The sequence below is a fragment of the Podarcis filfolensis genome, assembly GCF_964270895.1.
Source record: "Podarcis filfolensis genome assembly, chromosome: 6".
Classification (NCBI taxonomy): domain Eukaryota; kingdom Metazoa; phylum Chordata; class Lepidosauria; order Squamata; family Lacertidae; genus Podarcis; species Podarcis filfolensis.
Genome location: NC_139609.1, coordinates 18,569,283 through 18,597,233, shown reverse-complemented (window position 1 = coordinate 18,597,233; position 27,951 = coordinate 18,569,283). Strand labels below are relative to the sequence as shown.

General features: G+C 44.2%; 2 protein-coding genes across 7 annotated transcripts in view; one reads left to right on the top strand and one right to left on the bottom strand.

Annotated features, from left to right (window-relative positions):
• LOC310765406 (complement factor H-related protein 5-like) overlaps positions 1–27,951 on the bottom strand; it is a 316,979-nt gene that overhangs the window by 206,308 nt on the left and 82,720 nt on the right. The gene's annotated exons all lie outside the window — the stretch shown is intronic.
• The window catches only part of LOC310765395 (complement factor H-like), a 100,426-nt gene that overhangs the window by 24,026 nt on the left and 48,449 nt on the right, over positions 1–27,951 (top strand). For 5 of the 6 annotated variants that reach the window (XM_083620258.1, XM_083620260.1, XM_083620259.1 and 2 more), the window contains 9 exons: positions 8,032–8,208; positions 9,232–9,405; positions 10,376–10,558; positions 11,608–11,787; positions 14,291–14,461; positions 17,448–17,624; positions 18,985–19,161; positions 23,364–23,540; positions 25,425–25,601. In XM_083620258.1, the coding sequence (XP_083476384.1) occupies positions 8,032–8,208; positions 9,232–9,405; positions 10,376–10,558; positions 11,608–11,787; positions 14,291–14,461; positions 17,448–17,624; positions 18,985–19,161; positions 23,364–23,540; positions 25,425–25,601 (1,593 nt within the window). The remainder of the gene's footprint in view (positions 1–8,031; positions 8,209–9,231; positions 9,406–10,375; positions 10,559–11,607; positions 11,788–14,290; positions 14,462–17,447; positions 17,625–18,984; positions 19,162–23,363; positions 23,541–25,424; positions 25,602–27,951) is intronic. The other variant, XM_083620263.1, reaches the window with a different exon arrangement.

The window sequence follows — 27,951 nt, the reverse complement described above, 5'->3', positions numbered from 1 at the left end:
ACATTTTCTCCTTCTCCACTTCTTTAATTAAATCTCTTGTAATATTTGTTCTCTCCCCTAGAGGGCGCACAATCTTAACCAGTTTTGATTAATTATCAAACAATATATTCAACGGCACTTTCTTAGGCAATCTAATTCCAAATTCTTTACCAATTGAAATAAAAAAAGGAACGTATACGGTGGTTCTGTGAGTATAACAAATCAAATTATTCCCAGTCCCTTTAGGTTCCTACAAATACACTGAGATGTTATTCATTCAAAATTAACTTGTAGGATTTCCAACTCCAAATCTAAAATCCCAGATATCAGTTGATTTCCCAAATCAAAGTCCCAATTAATGAATTTACAGTCTGTAAACTCCAAATTTGGGTAAGGTCCAAGATAAACTCACAATTAATACAGGTTAGTTCAAATTAATTCAATAATAATCTTATTGAGAGATTGTTAATTATGTAAAGATAATAAGGGCCTTATATGAAGACCGTTAATGAAATATTAATCTTACAGGAAAGCCTTTATGTCAGGGAACTGTCATCTGAGACGAAGGAGGTGAAAGGGCTCATGGAGGGTGAGAGAAACCACTCAGCGGAGGAGGGGACCAGCAGGGGGAGAAGTGGAGTTACAAGGGAAAGTGAGTCAGAGGGAGAGCTCAGAGATACTTCAAGCGGGAACAGTGGAGAGGTTTCAGGACCTCCCGTAGGCACACCCACTCCTCGGCGGAAACTGTCACGCCGAGAGTCCAGAAGACGCGTTTCCGTCAAGGAGCTTTTATGCTGGAAGAAGTTCCGTAAACGCCCACTGTCCGATTCAACGAGCGATTGATGGAGCCATGCTTAAGGAGCTCCATCACAGACAGAGGTTTGGGAACTTAGCCAAACTCTGAGGGATCAGGATTTTATGCACAAGCAGCTCACCATCCCATCACAGCAATCGGACAGTCCCTGAAAGCAGCTTGTGCAGAGAGGCATCATGAGCAACCCAGCTGGAGCCGGAGGAGCAGCAGGAGCTGGAGAAGGTCCAACTCTGGAAGAAAGGTACAGAGTTTTGGAACTCCAGCTAGCAATGCAAACGGCGAGGCTAGAAGAAAGGAGGGCGCAGGATGCAGAAAAGGCAAAAGGCGCTACACTAGCAAGAAAGATGCCAGGAATGGTGCAGAAGTTTGGGGGGGACCCCAGGAACTACCAAGCCTTTAGGACAGAGATGCAGTATGCTCTTGAACTGCAGTTTAACGACTTTCCCGATGAGGCATCGCGAGTGGCGTTTGTGATTGGCCATCTCGAAGGAGGGGCGAGAGACTGGGTCCGGCCCCTGATGGCAGGGAATAATGACATGCTGAAGGACGCGAGGAAGTTTTTTCGCGCCATGGATTTGATGTTTTCCAGCGAGATTGAACAGGGACTGGTGCGCAGACAATTGATGGCTTGCAAACAGGGGAGCCGATCGGTTCGTGAGTACTGGACTGAGTTTACAATGTTGATACATAAATTGGGGTGGGACCTATCGGCGGAACCCATTCAAATGCTCTTTGAAGAGGGGCTTTCTTCGGCGGTGAAAGACGAACTTTCCCGGGCGCCCAGGGCGGAGTCTATGGACCAGCTGACCAAATCAGCGCTGACCATTGGAGCGCGCCAGGAGGCAAGAGCCTTGGAGAAGCGGGAGGGGAAAGGAGAGCGTTGGAGGGATTTCCGCATTCCAGAGATTCCAGAACCCAGTTTCCCGCCCGGAGAGCCGATGGAAGTTGGAACAGCGCGCGCGCGCGCAGTTTCAAATCCCAGTGAAGGGAGGAAGAAGGAGGGAAAGAGCGCCAAGAAATGTTACCTCTGCCAGCAGCCAGGTCACTTTGCCAGAGTCTGCCCACAAAGAAAGGAATGGCAAGGGATGGCGGGAGCTGTTGGGGGGAAGGAGGAGGAAGTCCAGGAGCCAGTAAAAGCCAACGCCTGTCTGCCGCTGTCAGGGCACTGCAGACAGGCCAAGGAGCAGTAAAAGTGCCCACTCCGGAACCTCCAAGACCAGCTCTAGTAATAGAGGTGCTGCTAGAGCTGGCAAACGGATACCCACTAAAGACCAAGGCGCTGTTGGACTCAGGCAGCTCCTGTAATTTTATGAGCAAGGAGTTTGCAGCTGAACACCAGATACAGACACTGCCTTTAAGCAACCCCCTGCAGGTCACCACGATCGATGGGAGGGAGCTGTTGGGGGGAGAAGTTAGCCTACAGACCGTCCCAATGGTTATGAGGGTGGCAAGGCACACTGAAAGGATAGCGTTCAATGTAGCCACCCTGGGAGGGGCGCCAGTCATTTTGGGAATGAGCTGGCTAGCGTTGCATGACCCGCTAGTGGGCTGGCATCAGAGAGTGGTCTCCTTTGGGTCAGCACATTGCCTGGAACACTGCAAAGAGGAAAAGGTGCCAGAAGGGGCAAAAGCCTCCCTAGCAGGGATGGAAGTGGCGGACAAAGGGAAGGTGCCCAAACAATACGCTGACCTGAGCAAGGTCTTCAGCGAAAGGGAAGCAGATAAACTACCACCGCATAGAGTCTTTGACTGCCAAATTAACCTGGTCCCTGGGGCCCAGCTCCCCGTGGGCAAGCTGTACGCCATGTCAGACAGGGAAATGCAGGAGTTGAGGGAGTTTATTGACAAAAACCTGAAGAGAGGTTTCATCAGAGAGTCCAGAGCGGTGGGGGGCAGCCCAGTGTTTTTTGTGGACAAAAAAAACACGGATAAATCGAGATTGATCGTGGACTACCGGCGGCTAAATGCCGTGTCAGAACCAGTGACTTTCCCCATGCCCAGGATTGATGACATTTTGACCAGGGTGAGGAAGGGAAAGATATTCACGAAACTGGACCTGAGAGGAGCGTACAACCTGATACGAATAAAGAAGGGGGATGAATGGAAGACAACGATGTTCACCCCCCTAGGGGCTTTCGAATATCTCGTTATGCCCTTTGGATTACAAGCAGGCTCCGCCTGTTTTCAATCGCTCATGAACCATGTACTGGGACCTTTGCTCTACAAGAATTGCGTGGCCTTTCTCGATGACGTGCTGATATATTCAGAGAATGAGGAGCAGCATGTAAAGGATGTCAGGGAAGTGCTGAGCCAGCTGCAAGCAAACCAGTTGTGGGTGAAATTGGAGAAGTGTCAGTTCCACGCCAAGGAGGTGGAATTCCTGGGGTACCGCCTATCAGACAAGGGATTAGCCATGGATCCAGGCAAGGTACAGGCGGTGCTGGAATGGAAGACACCGAAAACGAAAAAAGATGTGCAAAGGTTCTTAGGGTTTGGGAACTTTTACCGTAAATTCATCAAGAACTTTGCCCACTTAACGGCTCCCATCACGGACTGTCTGAGCAGCAAGAAGAAATTCGTTTGGACGGCGGAGGCGGAGCACGCTTTTGAGGAATTGAAAAAGGCATTCGCTTCGGAAGAACAGCTCCTGCATGTGGATTTACAAAAACCCATGAGAGTGGAAACTGATGCCTCAGACCGCGCGGTGGGGGCGGTGCTGCTTCAACCAGGGAGCAATAAGTCGGAATGGAGACCGTGTGCCTTCTTTTCGCGTAAGCTGAACAAATCCGAGAGGAACTACACGGTATATGACCGAGAACTACTCGCCATTCACGAAGCGTTCCGGAGATGGAGACACTTACTAATTGGTGCACAGCATAAGGTACAAGTATGTACGGACCACAAGAATTTGGAGTATTGGAGAACGGCACGAGTGCTCAACCAACGACAAGTGAGATGGGCCCAGGAGTTCTCCAAATTCCATTTTGAAATCTGCTATGTGCCAGGTCCAGAAAACATCAGAGCGGACGCTCTCTCTCGCAAACCTGAATATTTGGAGGGGGAGGGAGCGCCAGAAGAGAGACATATTATCCCAGAGGACCACTGGGTGTGTGGTGCGGCCTGGGTGGGGCAAAGAGAACTGGTAGAGGGAACGGTAAATGATGAGTACGCCCAGGATAAGCTCAGAGGTTTAAGGGGAGAGGGAGAAGACCCCGGAGGTTTTGAAGAAAGAAACGGGGCATTGTATTACAAAGGGGCGCTATATATACCCGAAGGGGAATTGAGGGGGAGAATACTCAAACAGCTGCACGACAATCCCACAGCGGGGCATTTTGGGCAACACAAGACCATGTGGTTGGTGACCAGGGAGTTTTGGTGGCCCAAGGTGAGGGAGGATGTACGGGAGTATGTGAGAAGGTGTGACCAATGCCAGAGAGCCAAAGGAGAAAGGCGGGCGCCAGCGGGGTATTTAGAACCGTTACCCACACCAGAACGACCGTGGGAGGCGGTGTCGATAGATTTTATGACTGATCTGCCCAAATCCCAGGGGAAAACCGCCATACTAGTCGTAGTAGACCAGTTAACTAAGATGGGTCACTTTGTAGCTTGCTCACATGCAGTCACGGCGGAAGAGACAGCAAAATTGTTTGTAGAACATATTTTTAGGCTGCATGGCGCCCCCTTGAGGCTGGTTTCCGACAGAGGGAAACAGTTCACGTCCAGATTCTGGAGGAAGCTTATGAGCTTGTTGCACGTAGAGGTCAACTTTTCGACTGCCAGGCACCCTGAGACCAATGGGCAGGCGGAGAGGGCAAACGGTATCCTTCAACAATACCTGAGGTGTTATGTCAATGACAGAGAAAACGATTGGGTCGAAAAGTTGGCACTAGCGGAATTTGCTTACAATAATGCAGAGAATGTGTCCACCGGGATGAGCCCCTTTTTGGCTAATTATGGGTGCCACCCCAGGGCGTTTCCAGGGGAAGGAGGAGAGAGATGGAGTGTTCCGGCCGCTGAACCTTTTGTAGAAGAAATGGAAGCGATCCATCGTCAACTCCAACACAACTTAGAAAGGGCCAAAGAAGAATATAAGAGGCAGGCAGACAAGAGCAGAAGGGAAGGTGAAACAATTAGGGTGGGGAGTCGGGTCTGGCTATCAACCCAAGGGTTGCCGTTCAAGGGTAGTTGCAAGAAATTGAGACCCAAAAGATTGGGACCATTTGAGGTCATCCAACAGGTCAACCCAGTGGCTTTCAGACTCCGGTTACCGAACCACATGAAACTGCACCCAGTATTCCACAGGTCATTACTGTCACCATACAGGGGGGAAGGTGAAGGGGTATCCACACGGGGGCCAGCCATAGAAGAAAGGGAAAGCCGCAACTATGTGGCGGAAATCATCGACTCCAGGTGGAAGGGTAATCAGGTGGAGTATTTGGTCGCGTGGGAAGGGGAACCGGAGTCGGAAAACACCTGGGTGAAGGCAGAGGAGGTCCATGACGAGGTCTTGATCGAAACGTTCCACCAAAGGTTCCCCAGGAAACCTCAACCAGTAGCTAGGTTCCGGAGGGAGTACTTTGGCACCACCGACGATGAGGAGGAACTGGAGGGATTCAGGGAATCGGAGTTGGAAGAGGGTACAGACTCCGAGGAGGAGGAGTACTTGGAAACCGGGAACAGCAAAAGGTGGAGGGAAGTGTTCGAAACTTCGGAAGATGAGGGAGGTTCCTTCAGGGGTTTTGCTCCCTCGCCTCCCGCAGAGGAGGGGAGGGAAGGGGGTGAAGGGGGCCCTAGAGGGGAGGTGGATGTCAGGGAACTGTCATCTGAGACGAAGGAGGTGAAAGGGCTCATGGAGGGTGAGAGAAACCACTCAGCGGAGGAGGGGACCAGCAGGGGGAGAAGTGGAGTTACAAGGGAAAGTGAGTCGGAGGGAGAGCTCAGAGATACTTCAAGCGGGAACAGTGGAGAGGTTTCAGGACCTCCCGTAGGCACACCCACTCCTCGGCGGAAACTGTCACGCCGAGAGTCCAGAAGACGCGTTTCCGTCAAGGAGCTTTTATGCTGGAAGAAGTTCCGTAAACGCCCACTGTCCGATTCAACGAGCGATTGATGGAGCCATGCTTAAGGAGCTCCATCACAGACAGAGGTTTGGGAACTTAGCCAAACTCTGAGGGATCAGGATTTTACGCACAAGCAGCTCACCATCCCATCACACTTTATATGAAGTAACCATTGGAAAAATCATAAATTTAACATATATCTGATTTTTGTTTTAGATAAGGGCTCCCTGTTCTTTCTTTTGTTTGATCTTCAGCCACTTGGTTAGCTTAATCCAATTCAAATATTTCGTCAAGAGAGGGGGTCAGTATTTAGAAATTGGTCTAATTAAATTTCTTCTGTGTCCAGAAAAAGACAGAAAGCACCAAAGCAGTCCGTAGAAAAAAATATATGAATAAATAAAAAGTAAAAATAGACACAGTCTCTAATATGCAGTCTGGTGGGTTCCAAACAGTTAGGCCTCCAAAAGAGGGAGAAAGAAGAGAGGAGGGTCTCAATTTTTAATTATTTATTTTAAGTTCTAAGTTCTATACTCTTCAGCCACTTGCTGGCTTAATCCAATATTGGGTTGTGTTGAGAAGAGATCCAGAGGTCCAAAATCCGGTCGTCTATCAAATGGAGGGGAATATATGCCCCAGTAATTTTAAGCACACCCCTCTATGACTCAGTTCATGTATAATTCAGTTCCAGAAAGCTCCAAACCTTTGGGAGTCCAGGGTATTCAGAATTTAATCCAATCGGTCAAAGAGAGGAGATAAGTGTCCAAATAAAGATATGTATATAGCCCTATAAGCTCAATTCATGTAGGATTCCAAGCAACTCAGAAAAAAGAAGTAAAGAAGTAAAAAATCCAAGTTCTTTAAGGGGGGGAGGTTAGAGTCCAGAGTTGAGGTTTGATAAAAGGGGGAAAAATTACACTCTTAATCGATTGCCCAAGCTGTAATATAGGGGGTTCAGGAATTAAAACAGAAAGAGTAATAAGTGGAGATTATTATTTAATGTTTATTTTAAAGCCTTTGTGTTTTATTCCGTCTTATCTCTTCTCCCCTCTTCCCCCTTGGATTTTCGTATTAAGGTTTAAGGCTTCAAAGTATTTCTCTCTTTGTAACCACTCTGTTCAGTTCTTTCTCTTATTTTTTAATGCTCTCCCCAAAAAGAATACAAAGTCTCTAAAGGTCTTTTTCGTTACTTTTATATTATTTGGTTTCCTTTGCCTCGCTTAAAGGCTGCTGAGGACTTTCACTTTTCTGTTACTGCAGCGGGTGAATAATCACTTCCTTTCTTCACTCTTACGACTATGTATCCTGCGCCATTTTCACTCCGAAAAGCGGGTCGGGCTCCTCAATTAAATCCTTTTGCATCCAGAGCTCACTTAAGGTATGATCCAAATTTTTTAGCCAAGAATTACTCCAAAAACACTAAGGGTTCTGTTCTTAAAGTTACGGAGGTTTGTCGCTTTTCCAGTGGGAGCAAGAGGTATCGCAACACGGGGTCCGCAGAGCTTACCATTCGCGTTTCTCAGTCCCGTCGCTCTCGAGTCCTTTTAGAAAAAAACCCCGAAGAAACATATGAACCAATCCAACGCTGCTGGATAGCTTGTCCCTCAAGGGTACCCCCCTTGAGATTTTGGGGGTTGCAGTGCCTTTGCATTGCCCCCAAGCCCCCGTGAGGCTCGGAAAAGCCCTTCAGCGGCTTCTCCGCGCTCCCTGCTGCTTGCGATCCAAACCGGAAGTCCGGGACATCCTTAACAACTTTAGGGTTTGTTTTTAAAAAAGTTCAGCAACTTTCAGGTTTCAACAATTTCGCTGGTTTCCTTTTAAAAAGTTTTGGGGTCTTCCTGAAAAAAAAGCTCAATCTTGGGGTCTTCCTGGAAAAAACCCCCCTCAATCTTGGGGACTTCCTAAAAAAAAGTTCAGTCTTGGGGTCTTCCTCAAATCTCCCTTTAAAAAAGTTCAACAGCTTTCGGGGTGTCCTAGCTTTTCGAGTGCTGCTCATTGGTGCCCTGGGAAACCCTCCTCCAGTACGGGATCCTCGCGTGCTCTCGCCTAGTCGGGGCAAAAAAAAAAAAAAATCTTAATTTCACACGTATGCTCATGGAGTCTGAAGTAGCCAGATTTTAGAGCATGTAAACTGATACTATAAAACTGATCATAAATAAAATTCATTCTTTATTTCCTCAGAGACATGCCAAGTGCCAACTCAAAATAATGAAATCTTTAACACAAGTCAATCGGTTTTCTTGTCTGAAGAAATACTTCACTTCAAATGTAAAGATGGGTTTGAAACCATTAAAAAGGCCACAAGTGACCATGTAGTATGCACAAAGGATGGGTGGAGTCCAAATCCTGAATGTCTACGTAAGTTATAATTTATCATTGTTTAATTATATAATTACATAACACAGCCTTGATATAATTATATAACACAGCCTTTGTCAATCAAACAAGGTTTTTTTCACTGATGTTTTCTATGTGGTTACATACACAGGCCACTAGTTTATAATCTTTCAGAAGCAAGGCCTTCAATTATCCTAGATATACACTTTAGGATTATCTAGTATGTCATAACCAGCAATACTCTGGTTTCTCTTCTGATATTGCTATAACCAGCAATATCCTTTATTTTCTTCAAGTAATTTTCTCCCAGTGATTCCTAACGATTTTACATAACTAAAATACCTCAAGTTGGCATACATTGGTGATCTAATTAATAATGATCAGTAAGAATATATGTACTCATCTCGGATGTAATAAAGTAAGATATGAAGCTGGATTTTTAGCAATCTGATTCTGTAGATGAAATTGCTACATATAGGAGTCAGGCAACTTGCTCTGTGTTTAACAATGTGTTTGGCTTGCTCAGAGTTCATAGAAAACATCTGAGAATAAAATACCCCAACTGAAGCACCTTTTTGCAGTGGTTCCTCCATCCAGGCAGACTGATAAGAATCCTTCACCTGGAATGTAAAGAATGAAGAAAAAACAACAGGAAAGCAAAAAGTTAATGGAATATATCAAAGCTCTGGTTGTTCAAAGAATTCACACCATCTTCTAGATTGAGAGTGGCACCAGCAACTCACCTGAGTGTGCCAGTTGTTGTTGTTGTGAATAAATAGAGTTTGACTTCTTCTAGAGAGATTTTCAGGCATGGAAATTTTGAAGGTATGAGGAAGGTGGACTCACCCAATAGCTGAGAAACATGGCATGCTGTCTTGTTAAAGATTTATTGGTCTCCACTCCCAGGGGGTCAGAGGTTATGCAAGCCTGCAATAAGTTTGATGAACATTTGCAAACATTTTGCTCAGCAGTTTAATTTCAGGCATGTTTGTTTTGAAATGCACTTAATTATATTCAATCTGCTTTGCTCAACATTTCCTTTAGCAATACATTGTGATGGTTTCCTTCTGGAGAATGGGCTTCTTGACCCTAGAAAGAACCAATATCAGCATGGAGACGTGGTGAAATTTTCCTGCCACGGAAACTACAAAAGAGTTGGGCCTGACTCTGCCCAGTGTTATCATTTTGGATGGTCTCCACAGCCCCCAACATGTAAAGGTATGCATTTTTTTTCATAGCTATACAAAAAGTAAATATCAGTGCGCTTGTTACTCTTAAAAATTTCCTGGCAGCCTTTTTTAGTAATGTTTCTCCCAAGTCTTACTGGGGAAGATTTCACTGGCTAGTGTATACATATATACATTTTGTTTAGTGTTGTGTGGTCAATGGAGTATGGGAAGGAGGTGACGCCGATGGCGCTGTGGTCTCAACCACTAAGCCTCTTGGGCTTGCTAATTGGAAGGTCGGGGGTTCGAATCTGCACAATGGGGTGAGCAAGTTAGCTGCTGGAGTTTGGATTACATATAAATAAAGGCAGCTCCATGTATAGCAATGGAGGAAGAATCTGTTTTAAACAGATTTATGTAGGGAATTTGCTGGTTCCAACCTGATTGAGATTTGCTCACATTGCCTGCATATTGCATCTACCAGCCAGTTATGTCCAAGCTGTCTCTGCATTGCTGAGTTCTGAAAGAGAAAGAAAATGCCTGAAATGAAATGAAATGAAACACAAAATTATATGGGAAAATATGGTATGTTATACATGCAATATACTCCGTTATATAGTTCCATTTGTTACAGGTAAATTTCATCATATGCAGGGGTTACATTCCTTGCTACCATAAGCAAAATTATGTAAAGCAGGAGGAACCCCAGAATGGCCCTGTGTGAGCATCCCTACCTATTTGTAGTCGGGGGGGGGGGGTTCATTCAGCAACATGGCAACCATTTCCCCCTGGCTTCCTCTACGCAGTTGTGGGTAATGGGTGAAACTAGGAGCTACATGAGTAGTGCTGATCATTTGAGTCTTTCCCACATAAATGACACCATCCATTCCACACAACTGGCTGGAACTCAGCACATCCAACATCATTTCATAATTGTGAAAATTCTATGTGGAAGGGTGTGCTGTCTAGACTTATTTTGAGTCAACAGATACAAGACTGAAGTGATGCTCTCTTACTTCCAGCACAAGTCGATCCTTGTCAGCCACCCCCCAGCATTTTGGATGGCAGTATTAGCGGTGACTTTCAGGAAGAATATAAACATGGAGAAAAGGTGGAATACAAGTGTAATTTTGGATTTACAATGACTGGATCAAAGTTGATTGAGTGTTTGGATGGACAGTGGACATCTTTACCACTCTGCAAAGGTAAATTACAGATGCAACTAAGGCATGTTCACAGAGCAAATGCTATGTGCAGATAAAACTGTTTTTGTTAACTCAGCAAAGTCCACCATGTGCATATATTTCACTAGGATTTCTTTTCTATTTACATGCTGGGAATTCTGTCCCAGAAGTTTCCTAAGTTGCAGGAGAAGAAAAAGGTCTGCCGAAGGGAAAGTGGAGCGTAACATTTGATGTCTCCATATGAAGCAGAATCAGACCATCTTAAGTGTCTTCATGCTTTGCTTTATCATTGAAATGCTATGTTTACCCAAATGTGGTATAAAAGAAGCCATTTCTAAATTCCAGTCTTAAGTTTCCAATGCTTGGGACTGGAAATAAGATCAAAATGGAACAGAGAAAAATAACAACAAATCAATGCTCAGTTCTTAAGAATGAAGTTAAAATCATACAAGCCATAATAATATCAAAGTCTGCCTCTTCATTCTACTTCTGCAATATATACTGATGAGCTGAAAAATGAAGGGCTGTGTCAGGGAAGAGTTAGAAGTTTCCAGTTTCTCAGAGGGAGAAAGCATTCTCCAAGGGGGGAAGGAGAGCAGTGAATCTAATAGAAGAGAGCAAGAGGAACAACAGGGAGGGACTGGCTGTTCCCAGGAAAGGCAAGGGTTAAGTTCTAGCTCAGATTCGGAGGAGGGGAGATACAAGCCAGCTCTAGCGGGAAAGCGAAAGGAGCGGCGCCTTCACCATTTTGAGAGTGGCTGGTCACGGAGAAGCAGAGCTCAGAAGGTATCTGAAATAAGTGACTCTGAGGAATAATCGTTAAGAACCGTTTATAAGATTATTTTGTTAATACGCAATAAAAAGTTTTATAAAAGAACAAGAAGCATTTGTGTGGTGATCTGAAGAGGACAACGACCAGTCCTGACAAGCTGCCCTAGGCATTTTTTATCTGGTGTGTAGGAGAGGCCGAAGAGAATGAGCAGCCAAAACAACTGGGGACTGAGATTATACTTTTAAGAAAATAAAGAACTCATGTTTTGTTTCACATCATTTCCTTCTGTTTTCAACAGAGGAAACCAGAGCTTGTGAAGTACCTCCAAATATGAGAAATGGACGCCCTGCTAGTGTTGACTCAGATAGATATCTGCATGGCGAAACTGTGGCATATGAATGTAATGAAAGATTTTACATTGTTGGAACTAAAGAAGCTGTGTGTCTGCATGGACAGTGGGAGTTACCATCATGTGTTGGTAAGCTCTTATTATTGTTTATTGAATTTATATACCACCCTACACCCAGGAGTCTCAGGGCGGTTCGCAGAATAGAATCAATATATAAAACCACAAAATACATAATAAAAACAGAAACAACAAGCCAGTAGCCCCCCACCCCACAAAAACAGAAGGGTAAATCAGATCAACGAAAGGCCTGGTTAAAAAGGAACGTTTTTGCCTGGTGCCTTAACAGTGTATAATTAAGGCGCCAGGCAAACTTCCCTGGCAGAGCATTCCACAGACAGGGAGCCACTGCAGAGAAGGCCCATTGTCGTGTTGTCACCCTCTGGACCTCTTGAGGAGGAGGCACATAAAGGAGGGCCTCAGAAGATGATCTTAGGTAGGTTCATAGGGAAAGAGGTGGTCCTTGAGGTGTTGTGGTCCTGAGCCATTTAAGGCTTTATAGGTCAAAACCAGCACTTTGAATTGAGCCCGGAAACTAATTGGTAGCCAGTGCAGTCGGACCAGGATCGGTGTAATATGCTCAAACAGCCTTGCTCCAGTGAGCAGCCTGGCCACTGAATTCTGCACCAGCTGATGTTTCCAAACCGTCTTCAGAGACAGCCCTACATATAACGCATTGCCGTAATCTAACCTTGAGGTTACCAGAGCATAGGCAAGAGTAGTTACGCTATCCCTGTCCAGATAGGGGAGTAGCTGGGCCACCAGCCGAAGCTGATGGAAGGCACTCTGGGCTACCTGAGCCTCGAGCGACAGCAAAGGATCCAGGAGTATCCCCAAGCTACGACCCTGCTCCTTCAGAGGAAGTGTAACCCCATCAAGAGCAGGCGACCTCCCACCTATCTGGTCTAGGAAACCACCCACTAACAGTAGCTCAGTCTTATCTGGATTGAGCTTCAGTTTGTTGGTTCTCATCCAGTCCATTACCAAAGCAAGACACTGGTCCAACACTTCCACTGCCTCACCTGGAGATGTAAAGGAGAAATAGAGCTGAGTGTCAAGCTATACCATTACAAATAAATGCAACTCATATATATAGACACTTTTCATATTTAATTACCATTTATTAACATAAGCAATTATATGCTTGTGATCCATTGGGCGGGAAATTAGACCTACTGCCAGGAGACCTCTGCCACAGACATACTTTGTGGTCTTAATCAAGTCTGTTACTACTTCTTCACCTCAGCTGCCCTATAAAAAAAGGCAATAATTATGGTTTCTCCTCCAAAACTGCTGCAAGGATTGACTGCAATAAAGACTGAAAGGCGTATTGGAAAATAGATGTGCATGAAAAATACCAGTGAGATTTTCTAGTTGATTAACTCCATTTGATTGTGATTTGCTAACAAACAACTTTACTTAAACAATATTTGAATTGTTAGATGTTGCAGCAAAATGTACACGTCCACAGAATGCAGAGTTTGTACCATATGCTTCTCTGGAGAAAAAGTTTATGCACAACATCGTTGTAACCTACAGCTGTGGTTCCAATCAGCATAAAACAAAATGTGTTAATGGAAAATGGTCACCTGAGCCAGAATGCATAGGCACAGTTTTGCATGCCATATACAAATGCATGGTTTCTCAACTTGAGTGACAGATGTGGCCACTGGAAGCAAGAGTGGGACAGACCTGTTCAGGAGTGCCTTCCTGGGTAGGCTAGACTCATCTCCTTTGGAAAGATCACATAAAGCTTTCCTTTAAGATTGCATGAATTCTGCATGCCTTATGTACTCGGCTGGTGTGAGATCAGGATATTAGTTTATCCACTTCAGGAGCAGAAGCATTGCTGCCACATGGGAAAGGCAATCATTCGACCCAAGGACAGAATTAGCAGCTTGCAAAGCAGTCACTACAGGCTGTTGGTTCTTGCAAACAGAGGCACAGAGTGCATTTTCCCTTCTGCATCCCTGTCTGAGAGCACCATCCCTGGAGGTCAACTCAACTGTGGTGCCCAGGATTCAGAAACACATAAAACTGGATTGGGTGGCATATCTTGCTACTTTCTCAACAGTGACCTTCCGGTAGCTTTATAATGGTAAAATCTGGGTTGAGTTCACATGTCAGATTTAGGTTGCCAGCAAGAACCTTTTTGGTATGATCTCATGCACCACAAGAAGCATGCAAAGCTGAACTGAATCATATGCAGGTTAAAGCACTGCAATAGAGGAAGGGTAGCATGCAAATATAAATTTCAGGAGCGGCAGCAACTCTCCACACTTCTGTAGACAGACGCCTCACCTGCACTGAGTTTTGGAGAGCCTGATGAGGCAACATGGGGATCTCACTGGAACTAAAGTGGAGAAGTTCTGCTTCTCTTGCAGGTTTTACCAGGCAGCTCTTTGGTTCAAGACCAATGCAACTAACTCATTGCAACATTGAATCCATTCAAGGGATAAGGAGGTTTGACTAGATGCTCACTTTTCATAGATTCTTAAATGCTCTTCTCTTTCATCGTTTCCTTGCATAACTCTATATCATTGAATTCTAATGGACTTTTATTTATTTATTAAAGCATTCTGTCCACCACCACCTCAGCTTCCCAATGCCATTGACATAACTGATACGAGAAACTATAAGAGTGGTGAGGAGATAAGCTTCAGATGTCAGGAGAACTTCTTTCTTCAAGGGCCACAAAAAATAAAATGTGACAATGGAAAGTGGCAAACCCCACCGCGCTGTTTAGGTTAGTATGATCTTCCTTTCGTATTTCCCTTTTTTGTTTTCAAGAAGTCAGAGAATTGAGGGTGGTGGTGTGTGATTTATAAACTAAAGAAGCATAACTTTTTAAAAATGAAAAGAAACTAGAAAATATAAATGACAATGTGGCCTCAAAATGGCAATTCCTCTCTCAAATTATTCTAAGGACACAGTTAAACTTTGGAACCTACTCATACAGAAGACATTGATAGCCACCAAGTTAGATGGCTTAAAAAGAGGACTGGAGAAATTCATGGAGAAGGCCATTGATGTCTATGCTTTGCATATACCAGTTGCTGCAAATCACAGGAAGGGAGATTGCTCTTACGTTCAGATCAGGCTTGTAGGTCTCCAACAGACATTTGGCTGCCCACTTGAGGACAGAACGCTGGCCTAGAAGGGCCATTGACCCACCAGGCTCTTCTTATGTTCTTCTTATTTAATAATGGGGATTCAAACCAGGGATGTGGGTGCTGCTATGGCTTGCCGCAATGCGGTGAGCTCCCGTTGCTCTGCCCAGCTCCTGCCAACCTAGCAGTTCAAAAGCACGCCAGTGCAAGTAGATAAATAGGTACTGCTGTGGCGGGAAGGTAAACGGTGTTTCTGTGCACTCTGGTTTCCGTCACGGTGTTCCATTGTGCCAGAAGCGGTTTAATCATGCTGGCCACATGACCCGGAAAGCTGTCTGTGGGCAAACACTGGCTCCCTTGGCCTGAAAGCGAGATGAGCGCCGCAACCCATCTAGGGGTCCTTTACCTTTTTTATAAATAGTAATGCACTTGTGAGGTAATAAAGATGCTTATTCAATAGATCAGTGTTTCCCAAACTCTGCTCCATGGAGCACTCGGTGCTCCACAAAGCATCTCCAAGTGCTCTACGAAGAGATTGGAAAGAAAATAAATAAATATTTTTCTTTGGTATAAGGGTGGAGATAGTGCTCCATGGTGAATTTCTCTCCAATAATTTTGGGAGCCGCTCAATAGAATGGCAGGAATTAGATGTAACACGAATGGCAGCTGATGCCATAAGTAGCAACCAAGTGTCTTACACTCTTCCCCTGTTGTCCCCTACACAGCTGATGAAGCAAAATATATGATGTGATCTGATTGATTGATTGATTGATTGATTGATTGACTGTATATCCCACTCTTCTTTGCATACCCAGGCAGAATAACAACAAACAAACAAACAAACAAACAAACAAACAAACAAACAAATAATAATTTTCTTGTTTTTATCATGCCCATCTGGCTGGGTTTCCTAGCCACTCTAGGCAACTTCCAAGAGAATATTAAAAACACGATAAAATATCAAACATTAAAAACTTCCCTAAACAGGGCTGCCTTCAGATGTCTTCTAAAAGTCAGATAGCTATTTATTTCCTTGACGTCTGATGGGAGGGCCTTCCATAGTCCGAACGCCACTACTGAGAAGGCCTTCTGCCTGGTTCCCTGTAATCTCACTTCTCGCAGTGAGGGAACCACCAGAAGGCCCTTGGAGGAGGATCTCAGTGTCCGGGCTGAAGGATGGGAGTGGAGACACTCCTTCAGGTATCCTGGGCTGAAGCCGTTTCAGGCGGACAAACTCTGTTCAGGCATTCAGTGAACATGCATAGAGGAAGGAGGGAGTTGCCACCCCCCTCTTTACACACGCCTTCATTTTGCATACAGAACTTGAATGCCTGAAGAAGACCGCTTGGCTGCAAATAACTCCTCCATTCTCCAACTTTCAAGACAATGGCATTGCACCCCGCATATTTCGTTGGCAACCTATAATTGGGCATAAAAGGAGAAGATAAAATCCTGCATTCCATGAAAGATACTATGCATGGTACTGAGCTAAGTAGTCTTACGACCTGCTGCTATGGTTTGAAATAACTAAGGCAGGAGTAGTTAACCTTTTTATACCTACTGCCCACTAATGCATCTTTCTTGATGGTAAAATTCCCTTACCGCCCACCAGTGCTCGATGGGAGGAGGATTCCGTTTGTGCCGTAGAACCCCCTACCGCCCACCTAGAATCCTGAAATGCCCAATAGTGGGCGGTAGAGACCAGGTTGACAACGCCTGAACTACAGAATGGAAAGTGTAGCTGAAATCATAAGTGCATTTTTATGAGAATAACCCCCACTGACTCACTTAACTGGAAAAAACTTATTGGTAAACCTACTTAGGGTGTCTAGGTACCTAACCACTCTCCCATCTGCAGTGCACATATTAATAAAATAACAGATATCAAAGCAATACTATAAGCCTCCAAATTTCTTTCTTCCCTGCCTCACTTTGTAAAGCATGTTCTCCCTAAAATGAGAGCACGTGTTGCGGTGGGGTCTGCCAGGCCAACCCTCTGTTGCCAGGCAGGTAAAATGATGATGGCCTGGGGCAATGATTGGATGGCTGGGTTGCTGGGTTGCTGGGGCAAATTGCATGTAGCAATTGGTGGGTGGGACCAAAGGCCTGCCCCTCCAATGGTGGTGTGGAAGGGAATTCCGTTAAAGGAATCCTGGGGCTTGCCACGATTTCATCCAATCCCTGAAATGGGACCAGGGCCGGCAAGCTTGGGGAGCAGGTTGGGTGAGCGGTGAGGGACTGTCACTCAGCTCAACTGATCCCCAATATTGTTTTCCCTTCACTGGCTTCCGAGGGAGTTTGGAAAGTCAGTTCTGTCCCAGGCGGGGGGACAGATAGTCTTAACCAACGCCTAAGCAACCACTCACAGATTATGTATTTTAATAAAGTTGTGGCCAAAATTATGCCAAAAACCTTAAGCAAAAATTATGTGTGATTTGTGAATTATTTTGAGGGGTGGCTTGGGGACCTCCACACGCAAACTGACTTTGAATTGGCTGCCTCTGAAACTTTCTACCAGATGAAAAAGGAGGGAGCAGTTCTGCATACAAAACACTCTGGAAATGTTTTTATGCCATTTAATCGCATTCATGAAGACCGCATGCTATATAACTCCCTTTCCAGTTTCAAGATGTGGAGATCCCCCTGCAATTGCCCATGGTGAGGTAAATAATAGATCCCAGAGAAAGTATCTTTCTGGTGAAAGTGTGGAGTATCATTGCCATGAAGGTTTTGAACTTGGGGAATCAAGTACTTCAACATGTGAAAATAGGGAGTGGTCCCCACCGCCAACTTGCAGAGGTAAGAAAATACATTTATGATATAATAATAATTTATTATTTATACTCCACCCATTTGGCTGTGTTTCCCCAGCCACTCTGGGCACCTCTCAACAGAATATTAAAAACACAATAAAACATCAAACATTAAAAACTTCCCTAAACAGGGTTGCCTTCAGATGTCTTCTAAAAGTCAGATAGTTGTTTATTTCCTAGACCCTCAGAGCTGGACCTCAGCTTCCATTCAAAAGTGGAAGGTAACTATATATCCAATGAAGAGCTTTCAATGAGACTTCAGTCTTATTCCATCAAGACTATGCATGGAAGACATTTTGCCAAACCTATAGAAATTGTGACACTGCCTCACTTGAAGTGTCCTGCCAACCAGCAAACATTCAGAGTTTTGAAATATTCTCCCCCTTGCAGAACTGAGGGTAATTCAACTTGCAGTCTAACATTTTGTTGCTTTAATATTTCAACCATGACCTTGCTTTTGGTTTTGGGCAGCACTTGAATGTCTCAGAAACTTTTCAGGGGCTTCTCAGTGAGATGCTGGTTTACTGGCTTACCATCCCTAGTCAGAACAGACAAGCGTTTTTAAAAAAAAACTTGATCGATAGAACCTGATCCACATTTACTGGTTTTCCCCTATAATGCACAGCAGCAAAAGGCAAAATGTGTATTATGGGCTGCACTGTAAGATTATGTGGGGCAGTGGCAAAACTCAACAGATACAGCCAGTGCTTATTTTCTAAGAAAGTGTTTGGGGTACTCTCATTTTGACTCAAGAAAATCACCATTTTATAGTTCAGATTGGGGAAAATAAATACAGTAAATGGACAAAAGTACAAAGATTCACAAAATGTTTAGGAGTATGCGTACCCCCAGGAAAAAAAGCACTGGGTATAGCCACTGCCCTGCTTAAACTGAGAGTGTGCTTTAGGTTGTGACTCCAGAATCCCTCAATATTTTGGATTTCTTTGGGAGTCAAATTGAAACTTGAGAGCAGGCAATTAGGAAGGTGGTATAAAAGTTTGAAAACCTCTGGACTAAGGACCTGGCCAGACTTAAACATGTATCTAAATTCTGCAGATTGGTCATAGCAGACATATTCAATTACTAAACCATCTGTTTTCTTTCCCGGTAATATTTATGTTCTTCAGCATTTAACCCATTGTGAACTTCTCTGATTACTGATCCCTCTGCTCACTTTCTGCCTGCCTTCATATCTCACTCTTGGGGGGGGGGGGGAACAACCAACAACACACAACTCCCCTCAGACTTTGAAATGCAGCTTTGTTCAGTATTTTAGTAGGGAAATCCAGACACAGGTATGGTGACATTTTTTGAGAATCATATTTTCATTTGTATTATCTTCTCAGAAAAGTCATGTGGGGAGCCCCCCAGACTCACTGATGCTGCATATGAAGGATTAATAAAAAATCGCTATAAGTCTGGGGACCTGATACCTTTCAAATGTGCACCAGGTTATGCTACAGAAGGACCACGGAATATTACATGCCACAAAGGAAAGTGGTCGGAAGCTTCAACCTGTGAAGGTATGTTGCATGTTTTGCCTGGGTAACAATTCTAAAGGTAGTTTGCTTCTGGGAACAGAGCAATTCAAGCACTGGTTTGAACAGCAAGGGGCATAGTGAACAAGAAAGTTCATCTCTGTAGATGTTTAGGCTCACAAATGTGATTCTGCTTAAATCCTTTACATCTCCAGTTAAAATGATCTGGGGTAGAAAGGCTTGGAATGAACTCTGGTGATACCTTGGAGAGTTCTGCTGATCAGCTTTGGCAATACAGTGCTACATCGGTTTACGAACTTAATCCGTTCTGGAAGTCCGTTCTTAAACCAAAGTGTTCTTAAACCAAGGTGTGCTTTCCCATAGAAAGTAATGGAAAATGGATTAATCTGTTCCAGACGATGAAAAACAACCCGTAAAACAGCAATTTAACATGAAGTTTACTATCTAACGAGACCATTGATCCATAAAATGAAGGCAATAATCAATGTACTTTACTATAAAATAAATAAGACAGTATTGTAGATGATATTTTTTTTTAAAAAAAAAATTTCTTACGTACACTGATGATAGTCATTGTTTGGATGGGGGGGCTTTTATCCATTTCTGCAGTCACACAATCAACCAGTAGCTGTACTGGGTTCCACACAGTCACAAAAACAAAGTCACAAGCCACAGTCACAAGTCAGTCCCATAAAACGAAGAACAAGTCACAGTCAAAAAAATGTAAAAGCCACATAAACAAAAACGCAGAAATATAGCAAAAACAAAAGCTCCAAATGTCACCTCTGTATTGTGTGGGTGCTCGGGACACAACAGGAAGCCTCTGATTAGCAGTGGGGGACTCAATTTACAAACAGAACACACTCAACAGGAAGCGGAACATGTTCAGCTTCCAAGGCAAAGTTCATAAACCAAAACACTTACTTCCGGGTTTGCAGCATTCTATTTCCAATTTGTTCATAAACTAAGCTGTTCTTAAATCAAGGTACCACTGTAGTGTGCTTGATCAGGCAATAATCTGGGCTCACCCACACTGACCTTTCCTCCTGCACTTTCTAGGCAGAGTTCCAAGCTTTAAAGCTCCATATCTGAGAGCTTTTCTGTGGATTGCTGTTTGCTCCGATTCAGCAATGAATGGGTATTTGTGGGAAAAGACAGCTTCCGATTTATGTGAATGCTACTAGATGCAGAACGTTCTCTGACAAATCAGAGAAGTGGTCAGCCACTCCTACGCTTGGAGAAAAGAGAGCTTCTGATCAATATCACAGGTCCTTCTAGTGCAGCCTTCCTGCTGCCCTGGGGTACCCTTTTACTGTATTTGTATCAGTATCTGAGCAGTCCCTGCAAGCAGTGTGTCCCATCGTACTGTACCTCCCTTATCAACCCAGGAAGAAGTGGGCCCACAGCACACACGTAACCTCTTCTCGGGTTGGAATCTTCCTGGGAAATCTATTTAACGTTAAAAAACTGAAAACAGTAACTTTTTAGATGAAGGTCCTACTGACAGCACTAGTTCCTAGGCGAGATGCATTCTGGCAAATCCTCTCTGGTGGTGTGAACACTGTTGCAAGTTATGGTGGGGGCAACAGCTCCTTCTTTGCATCCCTCCCATGCCTCACAAACAGAGAGGGCAAACAGCAGTGATTACTCCAACCTTCCATCATTCCCCACAGGGCAACCTCCTGACTCCTCCTCCATCTCCAATCTCAAAAGCATTGCAGAGAGGAATGTAGATCCCCGCTCTGCCAATATTAATTGCCAATGAAGGCATTGGGAAACGGGGATCATGACATTGCTTGCATGGATGAATGGAATGGATGCTTTTTTAGAACTTGGTATGTTTGGATGAGTGGAATGGGTGGTTGGGGGCAACATTTATTCTTTATTGTGGAGTGGGGCATTTTTGCCCCACCATTAGATTGTAGGGCCTCAGAGGCTGGCTGCATTTAAATCCTGTCCCCAGGCTTAAACTTCCCCACCCCTGATGTAAACTAAGTGATACACATTGTAAATTGGTTTTCTGATGGTTATATTTAGGAATTTAGTGCTGAATCCCAGGTTCGGCTGCCGTCATATTTGTATACGTCCCTTTGTCAAATTTAAACTCTGCCCTGAAGAAATAATATTGCCTAATACAATTCAATTAAAGGGCAGTGGCAACATCCAGCCGAGTTTGAGAACGTAGTTATTCTTGTCGGAATTCAAGCCTTAGTCAGAGGAATTGGCCACTCTCCAGGTGCCTGGCTTGAGTTCCTTGTTGATCTCCCCCGTCAGCAACTCCCGGCAAGACAAGGCGAGATCTCTATCGGCGATCCTCCTCCACGTGAGAAGAACACACCACTCCTCCCCTTCCATCCCCCAGGGAGGGGAGAGAGACAGACAGAAATGTATTTACATGCCTTTATTTGTGTCTTTCCAGCAGTACAGAGAAAACGTGTCTGCACTCTCTTTACATCAACAGCAGAGAGAGAATAACTCCTCCCATGTACTTCCAGTACAAGTCATGTGACACTCTGAGCTAACATCCGGTGCTCAGTGCACAGAATAGACTGTCCCTTGTTCCCACGGTACAGTCCCAAAACATCAACATCCTGTTTGGCTTTCCAGCCATCTGGAGCACTCAGCTGCAGCATTGCTCCTTTTTCGTAACAATTCTTCCCACTGAAATCTATGTGACATAGAGCTTAACTTGGCCTATATTATAGCAGAACAAATCAAGTATCTTAGAGATACAGTGGTACCTCAGGTTAAGTACTTAATTCATTCCGGAGGTCCGTTCTTAACCTGAAACTGTTCTTAACCTGAAGCACCACTTTAGCTAATGGGGCCTCCTGCTGCTGCCGCACCGCCGGAGCCCGATTTCTGTTCTTATGCTGAAGCAAAGTTCTTAACCTGAAGCACTATTTCTGGGTTAGCGGAATGTGTAACCTGAAGCGTATGTAACCTGAAATGTATGTAACCTGAGGTATCACTGTACTTAAACTAAATGACCTTGGGTTAAATAACTATCTGTCTGAGGTATGGATGGATCTGTCAATTTCAGTTCTTCCAGCTTCTCATTTTTCCTGGGCTGCCCAGACAAGAAGACCCCCCTCTCAGCTTTGCTGATGTGGTTCAAAGGAAAGCAATGCAATACATTTGGCACCAGCTTGGCTGTAGCAGTTGTTGGAATGAGGTGTACAAGGTGCCATCCAACTGTTTTAGGGACTCTGCTCTGAATTTGTGTAGAGTTTACTTCCCTTCTCCTAAAGATATCCCACAAGGCAGTGAAGGTTCAGGATCAGAGCTTTCCTTCTCCTAGATGGGCTACCTAGTTGGTGAACCCCATCTGCCCCTCACAGCATTTGCAGAAACTGCCTTCTTAACTGTTGGACCCACTCTTGGTCTTTGCATGCAGGTGTGGTAGTAAACCAATGTTTGGCTTTAGTTAGGCATTGGACAGCAGGATGGCAGTTAAGCTTGGTCCTCCTTAACCATGATCTGTAAACATAGGCACCAACTCCTAGGGGCCGAGACATTTGGGGGTGAATTCTTTCCCTTGCACAGGGATGCGGGTGGCTCTGTGGGTTAAACCACTGAGCCTAGGGCTTGCTGATTGGAAGGTCGGCGGTTCAAATCCCCGCAATGGGGTGAGCTCCTATTGCTCGGTCCCTGCTCCTACCAACCTAGCAGTCTGAAAGCACGTCAAAGTGCAAGTAGATAAATAGGTACTGCTCTGGCGGGAAGGTAAACGGCGTTTCTGTGCGCTGCTCTGGTTCGCCAGAAGCAGCTTAGTCATGCTGGCCACATGACCTGGAAGCTGTATGCCAGCTCCCTCAGCCAGTAAAGCGAGATGAGCACCGCAACCCCAGAGTCGTCCGCAACTGGACCTAACGGTCAGGGGTCCCTTTACCTCTTTCCCTTGCACGGCAGCTGGCTGGGGAGGACAGGGTCCACCTGCTGCTGGGGTCGTGCTGCAGCCTCATTTGGCTCCACCGCCCAGCTCTGTGTGATGTTGCACATGTGACAGCAGGGCGTTGCATGGGGCCCCTGCAATGGTTTTGAGAAGTTGGTGACCCTGTCTGTAAGCAAGGTTTGCTTGCATTAAGCTCTTGCATTCTTATCTTTGTGTTTGTTCACATTAGGTTCTGGTATTCTTTTTTTAAGAAGAATGATGGGTATCTATTATGCAGAAAGCACAATTTGTGGAGGAAAAGCTTATTTGTTGGTTTCCTCTCCCCATGTAGATGCAATCTGCGGAGAGCCCCCTGCAGTTGCCAGTGCTGACATTGTGACGGGGACAGCAGAGATCTACCTGCCTGAAGACGAGGTGCATTATCAGTGCCATGAAGGTTTTGAAATCTCTGGATCGCCTAATGTAACATGTCAAAATAAAGAGTGGTCAGAACCACCGACATGTGTAGGTAAGACCTGGCATTGCAGATGATGATGATGATGATGATGATGATATTTTTTATTATTTATACCTCACCTATCTGGCTGGATTTCCCCAGCTACTCTGGGCGGCTTACAAGATATCTAAAAACAAAATAAAAGCATCAATCCTTAAAAACTTCCCTAAACAGGGCTGTCTTCAGATGCCTTCTAAAAGTCAGATAGCTGTTTATTTCCTTGACATCTGATGGGAGGGCATTCCACAGGGCGGGTGCCACGACTGAGAAGGCCCTCTGCCTGGTTCCCTGTAACATCACATCTCGCTGTGAGGGAATTGCCACAAGGCCCTCAGAGCTGGACCTCAGTGTCCGAGCAGAACGATGGGTGTGGAGACGCTCCTTCAGGTATACTGGGTTCCTGATCTTCCTTCTGTGTGCCAAATATAAATGTGAAAAAGGAAGCGGAAGAAACTGGAAAGAGATTACAAAATGCCTGGTGGCCAAGGCAGATATTTTATTTCTGAGTTAAAACTGGAGGCATGCTTTACTGTTACAGCCAAAGAAGTTTATTTTTAAAGTCCTAACAAGGAGAATTATCCACCTGTGTGAGTCCCTGTTTTCCGTGTGCCCTCCTCTGAAGGCTGGCAATTTTGCCTCTGCACTGGGAAATACTGCATGATAGAATGGTATCCCAGTGTTAAGACATGCCTCTTTCTAGTCAGCCTCAGATGGGGAAGGGCAGCAATAGAGCATGGAAACTGCCTCTCAGACTGTGCATTTTGGGCTCAAAGAAGACTTGAATTGTATAGGAGAATTTCAATATTGTAATGCAGGGATCGAAGACGGGTTTTGTATGCACAATGCGCCACGTTCAATCACTGGCATCTCCAGGTGGAGGCTAGGACAAACCACTGCCTGAACTCCTGGAGAGCCTCTAACAATCCATATGGACCAGGGATGGGGAACTTGTGCCCCCGCCGATGTTGTTGCACTTCCCATCATCTCTGACCATCAACCTTGCTGGCTGGGGATGATGGGAGATGTAGTCCAACAACATCTGGAGGGCCACAGGATCCCTGACACAGATAAAATTGATCTAGGTGGACCTCAGTGCTTTTTGTGTTCCAGGCAGCAGGGAAGAAGAGTTGCCATATGCACCTTGACTTACCCTTAAATGACCCAATACAGCTGCCATTTTCAGGGACTTTTCTTCCTGGACTCATTTACAAAAGTGTAGTGTAGGTGGTTTCCCACGAGGCAAGACACAGTGATAACAACAAGAACCTTTATTGAACTAATGGAACTGGACAACAGGGGCAAAGGAACTGCTTATGTACATTTCTGAAGGCCTGGGCCACTCCCACTCCCAACGTGATTGGCTGCCTAAACTTCCAAGCTGTGAATTATGACTCAGAGTTTAAGGGCCAATGGCAGAGGCCTAAATCCTGAAATGTTCTGTGATTGGATATCATGTATCGAATCAGAACATAGGGGCTCAGAATTCTTAGTCCAGACTCAAGCTCAGGTAAACACAGACCACTGAATACATAACAGAAAGCACACACTTTTGACCTCTAACTTTTATAGCTAAGAATGACAGCACTGGGGTTGCAAATAGCAGGCTTGAGGTTGCAACCCCACAAGCATGTGCTCTTTTCTCAGCTTCCTCCAGTGCAAGTTTATTCTGAGTCGAACAGGGCTCTTTCCTAAGTCCATGTGTTTATAGTTACAGCTGGGTAGATAGGAGCCTATACCCTCGATGGGGGTTGGAGACCAGCAATTCTCACAGTTAGGACAGTATCCTCTCTTATGACATCTTTTGTCCACTCTCAGAATGTTGGAACAAACTGGTAGGTGCTATTTTGTGGGAATAGAATGCATTTTCAAGGACTGAAGTTTTATCTATCATTTCAGATGTAACATGCCCTCCCCCACCCCGGGTTTCTAATGGTCAGATTACGACTGATCTCAAGCAAAGGTACTTGCCTCTTGAGAAGGTGCGCTATCGCTGTCGCCAAGGATACAGCCTTTTGGGAGCTTTTACAGTAAAGTGTGTGAACAAAGAATGGACAGAATCACCAAGATGCATAGGTATTTGGTGTCCAATTTTAAAAATACAGTGGTACCTCGGGTTACAGACATCTCGGGTTACAGACACTTCAGGTTACAGACTCTGCTAACCCAGAAGTAGTACCTTGGGTTTTTGAACTTTTCCTCAGGATGAGAAGAGAAATTGCGTGGTGGTGGCAGTGGCAGTGGCAGTGTGACAGCAGCGGGAGGCCCCATTAGCTAAAGTGGTACCTCAGGTTAAGAACAGTTTCAGGTTAAGAATGGACCACGCAAAGTTGAAATTTATAGGTTAATAGGTGTTCCGCCTTACAAGTTAAATCTATATTGTTAAAATCTATTTAGGAAAAAAATGGTTTATATAAATTAACTGATATATAAATTTAAGTGTATGAGAATTTAGGAGGAGGATTTATTTATATATTTGTCTTATTCAATGCATTATTAGAGGGAAAATATTTTACCGATTGTATATTTGGATTGAACATTTTATTATTGTGGACTGTAAATTAAGTATTTGGATTTTGATTATAATGTCTCATACACAAAAGAAAGGAGGTGATGGGGGAACACCGGCAGAGAGGAGAGGTTCAAAACAAGAGTCAGACCTTAAAGGGGAAATTATGAAAATGTTTGCAGAGGTTAATTCCAACATTAAGCAGAGCGAAAAGAATATAGAAGCGAAACTGGAACAAATGGATAAGAGAATGGGCCAAATGGACAAAAAAATTGATGTTACAGTTAATGAGTTAAAAGGGCAACTGAAGGACGTGAATAAGAGGACACAGAACCTGGAAGAGGGAATGAAAAAGACAAGAGTGGAAATGAGGGAGATGAGGAAGGAAGAAGAGAGAATATGGGTGGGGATGTCAGAAATCAACAAAACTCAAGAGGAGGTCTGGGATGCGATTCCTATGAATGAACTCAGGCAGAGAGAAGTGAATTTAAGATTGAGACTTGTCCCAGAGCAGCAAGGAGAAAATATGAAAGAGAAATTAATAAAAGAAATTGCACAATGGATGGAGATGGATATAGAAGAAGTGACAAAATCTGTGCAAAGTGCATTTCGACTGAAGACAAGATCAGCCAAAGCAAGAAAGTTTCCAGGAGACTGCCTGATTATCTTTCAGGACAGGGAGATGAGAAACCAGATTCTCCAAAAGAACAGAGAGAAGAGACTGAATATAGAAGGAAATTATATAATTATTTTTAAAGACATCCCGATCAGGCTTCTTAAACAGAGAGACCCATATAAACCAACAGTACAGATTCTAAAAAAGAATAACATAGAATTCAGATGGGAATACCCAGAAGGGATCTCCTTTGTTTACAAAAGTAAAAGACAGACTCACGAGCTTGGAAGAATTAGGAAAATTTTTGAGAAAATACAAAGAGCTACGAAGCGAGGATGAAGAAACAAGAGGAGCGGAACTAGGAATGGAGGCTGCAGGAGGAGTGGATCCAGAGGAGTTAGAAAAAGAAGAAAAGGAAGAAAGAAGAAGAGGAAGAAGAAAAAGAAGAAGAGGTAGACGAATTATGAAATTTATAACAAAGAACGCAAAATGGCTAAAACGGAGTTGAATTTATGGACTTGGAACATTAATGGGATTAACGATAAAAAAACCCGAAATAAAGTTGAACAACATTTTAAAAAGAAAAATTTGGATATCATCTGTCTACAAGAAACTCATGTGGCGAGAAGGCATAAAAAATTTTAATCAACAAAAGACTGGGAAATGAATTTGTATCTTCAGATAAGAGTAAAAAGAGAGGGGTAGTTTTGTATATCAGGAAAAATATTGAATCTCAACAAATCTTTAAAGATGAAGAAGGCAGAGTTATGGCAGTTCAAATAAAGTGGCAAGGAGAAAAAATAATTGTCGGGATCTACGCACCAAATGGAAACAAGACAGACTTTTACAAAAATCTAGAAGAAAAACTGTTCGAATATATGGATCAGAAAATTATAATAATGGGAGACCTGAATGGAGTGGTGTCAATGGAAATGGACAGATTGAAAACAACTGGGGTGGGTAAAGATGGAAAATTACCTAAGACTTTCTTTTCAATGATAAAGAATTGCAATCTGATTGATATTTGGAGACTGAGACACCCGCTAGAGAAACAATTTACGTTCTACTCTGATCCAAATCAATCTCTGCCAAGAATAGATCAAATATGGGTCTCAAATGAACTAACTCCAAGAATCTCAGAAGTTGAAATTCAACCAAGAGTGATTTCGGATCATAGTGCAATAAAATTCGAATTAAAGGGTTTTGAAGAAAGAACGTTTAGATGGAGAATGAACGACTACCTTTTGGATGAACAGAAGGTAGTTGAAAATGCTCAAAAGTATTTGTCAGAGTACTTTCTG